At 36.0% G+C, this 9,063-nt stretch overlaps 1 protein-coding gene across 5 annotated transcripts in view; it reads right to left on the reverse strand.

The window, feature by feature from the left end:
- Positions 1–237: 237 nt before the first annotated feature.
- Positions 238–9,063, reverse strand: part of Sult1b1 (sulfotransferase family 1B member 1) — a 28,492-nt gene continuing 19,666 nt past the window's right edge. For 4 of the 5 annotated variants that reach the window (XM_021162314.2, XM_021162313.2, XM_029478003.1 and 1 more), the window contains exons 5-8: positions 7,693–7,819; positions 6,966–7,060; positions 3,785–3,965; positions 1,161–1,519 (exon numbers count right to left, since the gene is read on the reverse strand). In XM_021162314.2, the coding sequence (XP_021017973.1) occupies positions 1,398–1,519; positions 3,785–3,965; positions 6,966–7,060; positions 7,693–7,819 (525 nt within the window). In that variant the 3' untranslated portion in view covers positions 1,161–1,397. Of the gene's footprint in view, positions 1,520–3,784; positions 3,966–6,965; positions 7,061–7,692; positions 7,820–9,063 lie in introns of all 5 variants that reach the window. The other variant, XM_029478004.1, reaches the window with a different exon arrangement.

Here is a 9,063-nt window from a genome sequence, read left to right on the forward strand (position 1 = left end):
ACAGGCAGGAAACCTTTTCACACAAAGACTTATACATCGCTCTGTCCAAGACATATCTGGACGTGAATAGGGCAGAGATTGAATAGGTTCTCAGAGATAAGCTCACAGCTCAAGGGAAGAGTTCTAAACAAAATAATGTGGCCAGGTGATGGTGGCACATGCCTTTAAACCCAGCACTTGGGAGGCAGAGGCAGGCAGATTTCTGAATTTGAGGCCAGCCTGGTCTACAGAGTGAGTTTCAGGACAGGCAGGGACACAGAGAAACCCTGTCTCAAAAACAAAACAATAAAACAAAAACAAATAATGTAAGTCTTTAATTTTCAGAGATTTAGAAAGGTGATAAAATATTGAAAAATATTTCTAACATATCTGCTACTAAATCTGGAAAAAATTATTCACAAAAGCATCTATCTATATGGCCCTTTTGTGTAATCCCCCACTGCTTTCTGAAGTCTTTTCCTCAGTCGAGAAATTCTCCTCTAGGTACTAGGTTAGGACAATTTTAGCTGCAGTGATAATTTCATCTTGTGAAATAAAAGCACTATTTCTGGATCCAAACACACTTAAGCACAGGTATGTTTGTTGATGGACACACAAGAGTTTTTTCCAGGAAATTTAAGAGGATCATTTGAGAGTGTCTTCTTCCAGGAAGGAGGGTGAGAGAGAGTAGTCTCTCAGAGATAAGCTCCTATCTCAAGGGAAGAGTTTTGTAAATCTTTCATTCTTTAGAGATGCAAAAATGAGATAAAATATAGAAAACTATTTCCAAGTCTCAGCTACTTGATCTGGCACATGGAATAATATTACCAAAGAACTATGGTAGAAGGATGATTGATAACTCACAGAACAGCATGAAAACCTTGAGATAGCCAGGTAGCATAGTGTCCTGGGTCAGATATCCAGGAGAGGGAAACTAGACAAGTGTAGAAAATGCAGACCATTTGCAACCTTGCAAACTGTTTTAATAGCAAAGAAAACATAACTCTAAGAAGCACTTAGCGTTCTCTAAGTACTTTCTCTAAGAACTACTACATGGGAGACACAGTGGAAAGTATAGTCTCCTGTGAAATATGTTTTGCAGGAACATGAATGTAAGTTTCATATCCTGAAACAAATTATATTCCATGTTATAATAAACTCAGACCAACTTTTTTTTTTCTAAAGTCACAAAATATATTTATTCAACTCAGTAAGAATCTAGAAATCTGAAGACATATCCTTTGAAAACTAAGATAACAAAAGACCTTGGCTCTAGATCATTTGGAATATTACTTGCTGGGGAATGTATAGGATATTTTCAATTAGCATTTTTAAAGCACATTTATTTTTCCCTCATGAATCTATTTGATTTCCCTTCCAAGTTACTATTTTAAGAAACCATATATTCAAGTTGTAGATTAGGCACTCTGAATGTCTGTGCAGAACTCAAGTGTTGTTCCAGACATTTTCTTCTTATAGACAGCATCAAATTGCTCAGTTTGGGCCATTGTGAAGTAATTTTTCCAGTCCCCAACAATACCTGAAAATAATAATAACACATGAAAGAGTAAAACACAAATTACAAAGAAAAAACTAATAGACACCAGGGAAAGACAGGATACTTAAGGGATGAAGTTGAAAAATAATTCATTTGTTTCAAAGAAAATTTCTAATATGAAAGAACAAAGAAAAGTGTTATTAGTTTGATTCTAATGTGGAACAAAGGTAATATAATATATAGGCACATACATTTAGGTATCTGATTGATCTTTAAAAATAATCTCATATTGAATAAATATACTGTTCTATAGCATCATTTAAAAAATATTGTCATCAAAAATGAGGCTTATAACTAAGCACAGAGTTCATATTTCAAGAGTTATTTTAAGAGAGATGATTTTCTTATCTAAGTTCTCAATAAGTATACTATTTCATAGGAGAGATGTTATATTTTTTTCTCACTGTCCTGGGTCATGGAGTTATAGTTCAATGTTCAGCGGTAAGAAGACATTTTATTTTCCAGTTATACTCTGGAAAAAAGTTAACTGTTTATTGTCTAGAAGAGCCATCAAATAGGAAGCAGATGAGTATAATTTCCTAGAATTTACAAATGAGAATTCTGTTCTCATTGGAAGGTACTTGTCCCCTAATTCACAAGATTTCAACATTCATTGTGATTTACATGAGAATAACATCAAAACTAAACATAAATAAATAAGACCTCTGAGCCAACTTGAGACAAACAGATGACTTTGAATATTTCAAGGAACAAGTGCTTCATGCAGGTATTCAAGGGGAGCCTGTACTATACCTGAATTGAGTAAACACTCATCTTATTGAATGAGTAGATGAATAAATGAATCTAGACAATTGCCACAAATATTTTATATTTATTCATAATTTCTGATTAAAGTCTTCTAAATTCTTATGTGTTATTTCATATAGTATTTTTCCAAAATTTATACCACAGGTGTTATGTTTTACATATTTTATCAATGTTGCAAGTAGAACATTGGATAATTGATGTATTTAATGTTATTGATTTAGAAAGAACTACAGTCTAGATAAAGTTTGGATGAGTCTAACCATAGAACATGCCATTTTCTTCCTCTCCAGGAGATATAAAGACTTCACAATTTTATGTCAGCATATTTTCTTCATTGATGAAGCTGCACAGCACAAAATGTCAGATACAGACATGGGATTCTTCAGTTGTTGAGCTATCAGGAGATTATATCCATCTTCATAAGACTGGAGTTACACTCTGAGAAATAGCACTCAGTGACACAACTGATTTGAACTACTTTAACAAGAGAATTATTTTAAAATCTTGATTAGAGAAAATTTTATGTAAATAAATGTATATGCATATACATCAGTCATGTTTGTTCCAAATTAAAATACTAATATCACTTGTCCTTGTTCTGTTATATTATAAATTATCTTTGAAGACAAGTGCCATGTTTTCCAGATAAATGTAATACTTGCTAGTTTATTAAGATTAAAATTATTATTAAAACATCATAATAAATGCATTTCAAATTTGTTTTGATTGTATGTCTATATCTATATAGACACTTTGTTTTATTTTTGTTCAGCACTAAAGTGTATCCTATTGTTCTGTCTCTATTCCAATAAATAATAATCAGAATAGAGGGTGACATTAGTAAGAATAAAGATTTTAATTATTTAAGTTACTAATCTATGATAAGTGTTGATTTATTATTACTGATACGGACTATGAATAAGAAGCCACGATAGATATGATTTACTTCAATGTAAACAAATAATTTCAACGGTGAATTCTGTAGTCTTTTAAGTTAAATTTGGACTCTGTTTCCAGTAATTTCGATAGTATTTGTAAGTAGGAAAAATTTCTCGAAAGGAAAAGAAACTTCTTTTTGATGAGGCATCTTTATAAAAATGACAATTACTTTTTAAATGATATGAAGCTTGTAAGAAGTTGCATTTTGCTAGGCAAACTGCCACTGAGGAAAGAAAAGGGTCTAGGCCAATTTGTAGACTGGAGTAGAATGATGGAAAGGAAACTGCATAGTAATTGTAAAAGTCAACTGCATTTAGAGTAGCAAAGGAGAAAGATATTTATTGAACCTTTAGTAACCTTGTATGTACATTATTCTTTGTAAAACCGAATCTAACAAAGCAACGTTGTAAGTATTTTAGTTTTCATTGATTTCCTATGAAGAACAGAAGCTTTAAAAAGTTAAATAAAACAGTAAAAGTCAGAACTGTTTTTTCAGAAGAAAAGAAAGGTGACAGTTACATACAGTTAGCAAAGTTTTACCTTTTCTCATGAAAGGGGACTTGCTGTGGTCCATCATTGCTGTGGGCAGATGGGTGTAATTGACCAGGGGGTTTTCCTTCATCATTTCAAAGGAGGTGTGATGGACGATCCTGTCCAAGGCCTCTTCATCCAAGGTCTTGTCTAGAAAGCTGGCTATCTTCTTGATTTCTTTCTTTGGGTTCTGTCAGTGAGTTAAATGATAAATGCATGGAAATAGAAGACATGTAACATTCCATGAGCTTGTGCACTCAGGTACACAGAAAGAAACACTCAAGTGAAACTATAAAAATTAAACAAAATTCATCTTCATCTTTTAGCTTATAGTATACTATGACTTAAGGTTTGTTACTTTAAGGTAGACAATTAAACCATTGATATATCAAAAAGATTTTGAGAAAAATAATATTGAAACTAAAATTGAGAGATTCTAATATTTAGAATTAAACAAACTGTACCATCTATTGAGAGGTTGGTTTCAATTCTTAGGAGAAGACACAGCTTTAATTCTTAGGATAGAATTTTGAAATATTTTCCATATGGTCAAAAAAAGGGAAAGAAGTGGTTAGAACTAGGTTTGAGGAGTTCATTTAATGAGAAAATTATAAAAACCTGGAAAGATAAAAATGTTTGGGGAAAAATAATAACACTCTAGGACATATTCATAAAGAGATTGGACTGTATTTTTATTAAATAGGAAAACAATGACATTTTAAAACATTCTTAGCTCTGTGTGTGCATTTATACACACATATATGTATTGGCAAGTGATCTTGCAGTAAGGGAAGTTTTGGCAATATAATCAGGTAGTGGAGAAGAATGCAGTGTCTGCAAGATTAGTAAGAAGGAAGAGCTCATTGAATCTTCCTTTGCAACACATTCTCAATAAACAAGACCAACACTTTATATATATATATATATATATATATATATATATATATATATATATATAGCAGCAGGCATGGAGGAATAAATGGGGTGAGAGTGAATCTGTGTCCCACCAGAGTTCTGGTGCTCTGAGTTGGCAGACAAAGGGAACTGCTATGCTCTCCATGTGTCCAGGGTGGGTGTCTGGCTGTGTGAAGCCATGGACTCCAGCCCTCATGGGGTGGACAGAGGGCAGTATGAAGTCTCTGGGCCTCACAGAGGCCAGAGAAAATAGATTCTCAGTCTTGGACATCCCAGATGCCACTGTATGTCACAGAAGAGCTGAGAACAAAGTGGGGTCCCCAGGGGTGGCTCAATCAGTCCTGGAGCTGAAAAGAGGAGAGGGCAGGGAGAGAGGGGGTTCTGGATGGTTCCCACGCAGTCCAGAGTCCTTGGGTCTGTGGCTGGAGTACAGGAAGGCCTTATGTTGGGAGGTTCGACATGGCTCTTTAGGAGGAAAGCCTGTCCCATCATTCAAGTACCACAGGCCTTGATGAGCAGAGACATTCTATGGTTTTAGAGCTTTACTTTAGAAAGGCACAGATAAAGAGAGAAGATAAAAGAAAGAGAGGGAGCTGCGCGGTGGTGGCACACGCCTTTAATCCCAGCACTTGGGAGGCAGAAGCAGGCAGATTTCTGAGTTGAGGCCAGCCTGGTCTACAGAGTGAGTTCCAGGACAACCAGAGCTACACAGAGAAACCCTGTCTCGAAAAACAAAAAAAAACAAAACAAACAAACAAACAAACAAAAAAAAACCCAAAACAACAACAACAACAAAGATGGGCTGGCCATGACCACATGGAGAGAATTGGGGAAGTAAGGGAGAAAAGGAGAGCTAGAGGTAAGAATGAGAGAGGTGAGAGCTTAAGAGAGGAGGGGCAAAGCAGTCCCCTTTGTAGTGGACTGAGTGAGCTATCTTGCAGTTGTAGGGTAGCTATGGGGAGGAGCATCCCTGGCTATTGTCAGGTAACTGTGAGGGTGGAATCTAGTTAGAATGAGATATGCTCTGAGGTCTCCCAGAAATACATTCTGAAGCATCACCATACAGAGGGTCATGCTGCCACTAACAATTTGGTTACTACATTCAAACATTCTTAAAGGTTTATCAAAGGTTCTTTCCATGAATGACTACTGAAGCACAATATTTATGGGGAGCACCATGTTAAGTACTGTAAGCATAGTTTCACAATCGACAGGTTTTTAGTTTCTATCATGGATTTGAGAATTGAAAGATGTTCTAAATTGTATATCTGGACTTCTTCAAACAAAGAAACATTTCCATAAATTTTTCAATGGTGTGTGAGGGTAGGCATGATTATCCCGTGTTAGTAGAAAAGATCAGAATAATGGTAAAGGATACTGCAGTAATGTTGAACAAAGTTGCATCACACAAACTAGCTGAATTCATGAACTAAAATAGAATGAAAAAGTTCCTAAGAAAGATAAGAGAGATACAACAGAAATCATTTGACTCGCCGGGCGTGGTGGCGCACGCCTTTAATCCCAGCACACGGGAGGCAGAGGCAGGTGGATTTCTGAGTTCAAGGCCAGCCTGGTCTACAAAGTAAGTTCCAGGACAGCCAGGGCTACACAGAGAAACCCTGTCTCGAAAAACCAAAAAAAAAAAAAAAAAAAAAAAAAGAAATCATTTGACTCAATTCAAGTCCAAAGCATAGGAACAGTAGACTTCATTTATACTATACTCAAAACCTAACTGAAATCATGGAAAACAAAAAAGAAAAGGAAAGTCAACACCTAAAGAAAAATAAAAATTGTACAGAATGACTTGTTGAACAAAACGAATTGAGTATGCTTTGGAGCCTGCTATATTAATTCCATTGCAGATTTGAAATTCAATTTAAAAATGCTGAACGTACAGATATAGGGATGACTCACAGATAAATATTGGTGGAAATGCTGAACAAAGGCATGAAGGTCACACTACCTCAAGCAAGTGCAAAGGGAAACAACTCGGAGCTCACACCGATACCAAGCACACAATCATGAGTGCAAAGTCCTGATTAACCCAGGGTAGAATTTGTGAATGAAAGGTGGGTTGAAAAGAAAAGAAAAAATATACATAAATGATTTCACAATTGCAAAGTGGTTACTGATCTGATAGACTTGCAGATAATAGACATGGGTAATAGGAAAGCAGCCATTTAATTTGGCTTCCAAATTTAACTCAAAAAATAAAACAATGATTTTCCTGTGACACAGTGTACACATTATTCAGAATAAATATTTAATATGTTACCTGTTTCAATTCTTCATAGTATAAGTAAAGTAAAGGATGCTCTTCCCTCTTTTCCCACCAACTCTTAACATGATCGAACCATGAACCATATGCCACTAAAATAGAAAATAATAGTATTTTCAGAAGTATTCATCAGATCAAATCTTTGTGTGTGTGTATGTGTGTGTGTGTGTGTGTTTGTGTGTGTGTGTGTGTGTGTGTGTTTGTGTGTGTGTGATAAGTCAATTGCAAAGACATTTTGTTGATTTTAGTAATCAAAGAAGGTGAGACTATAGGATAAGTTTCCAAGAAGGTAAAATTAGTCAATAATAGATTTACAATCAACTTTGAAAACATACATTACAAAGAGAGTATTCCAAGTAAGAATAGATTATTGCCACTTAGTCAGGCTGATACCCATGGAAAATTCATTACATAACAGAATTTGAATCTAAATATCACAGAAATCACATGTGTAATAGATCTAGCTAATGATGCGCAAAACATGGAGAAGAACTTTTAACACTGGGAATGTGTTCATATGCCAGTGATAATTATCATACTTTGCAAGATGAATTTTATGGTAAAAATTTAAATGTACCTTACTACAATGGAATTTAATATATAAATTGTACCAAACTTGAATGTTCTGACTTTAAAAATCATGAAAGATAAATCAATTATGTCAATTTTGCAACATTCTAAGTTAAAAACTAACATTTCAAAGCTAAGGCTTAGGCCTACCTACCATTTCCAGCTAGGAATTTCTCCAGATATTCTTCCCAGGTGCCAGGAAGAGGATGAATACTATTCATCAGATCAAAATGATAATAGGATACAGCAACATCCTTGCCATTTCGAGCAAGGTAAATCATCTACACAAGAAAGGAAAAAAAAGCAAAGGGTGCTGCATTATTAATAAAGAAATACAATTGTAAGTTAATAAAAGAGCAAAGGACTTTTTCTTCTAGAAATTGTGGTTGATAATGCATCTATCAGCACTTCTCCTCCCCCCTCCTCCCTCCTCCTCCACCTCCTCCTCTTCCTCTTCCTCCTCCTTCATCTCCTTTTCTTCCTCCTCCTCCTTCACCTCCTCCTCCTTCTTGTGAAGGTATGAGCTTATTTGACTTATATGTTATCATTATAAGAGGAAGCCAAGGCAGGAACTAAAACAAATGTGATAAAGAAACACTGTACACTGCTTATTGGCTTGTTTCCCACAGCTTCCTCCTCAGCCTCCTCTCTGTCTCTGTCTTTGTATCTCTGTCTCTGTCTCTTGCTGTCTCTCTCTCCCTGTCTCTTTCTGTCTCTCTCTGACACTGTATTTCTCTGTCTTTGTCTCTCTCTCTCTCTCTCTCTCTCGCTCTCTCTCTCTCTCTCTCTCTCTCTCTCATTTTCTCAGAGCATCCCCCTTCTCTCCTCCTACTTTATTCCCCAATTTCCCTCTCCCAACCCACCATGGAGAATCAAGTCTCATCAGGACTAAGTATATACTCTTCCACTGAGGCCAGACAAGGCAGCCCAGCTATAAGAAAGGGTTTCAAAATCAGTTAACAGAATACAAGTCCAAGACAGCTCCAGCTCCTGCTCCAATTGTTAGAGGACCCACATGAAGACTAAGCTGCACAGTTGTTACATGTGTGTGTGTGGGCCGGCAGGAGTGGGTAGATCCAGTCTGTTTTTCCTCTTTGGTTGGTGGTTATGTCTCTGTGAGTCCCGTGTGCCCAGGTTAGTGGGAGCTCTGTAGGTCTTCCTGTGGGGACCCTTCTTTCTCCCTCAATATTTCCCATGATTCTTCCATGAGGTTGGATGAGCTATGCCTAATGTTTGTATGTGGGTCTCTGCATCTGTTTTCATGAACTACTAACAGCACTTCTTTTTTTTTTTTTCTTTTCTTTTCTTCTTTTCTTTTTATTGGATATTTTATGTATTTATGTTTCTTTTTTTAATTTTTAATATTTTTTATTACGTATTTTCCTCAATTACATTTCCAATGCTATCCCAAAAGTCCCCCATACCCCACCCCCACTTCCCTACCCACCCATTCCCATTCTTTTGGCCCTGGCATTCCCCTGTATTGGGGCATATAAAGTTTGCAAGTCCAATGGGCCTCTCTTTC

This window comes from Mus caroli, chromosome 5, assembly GCF_900094665.2.
Source record: "Mus caroli chromosome 5, CAROLI_EIJ_v1.1, whole genome shotgun sequence".
Lineage (NCBI taxonomy): Eukaryota > Metazoa > Chordata > Mammalia > Rodentia > Muridae > Mus > Mus caroli.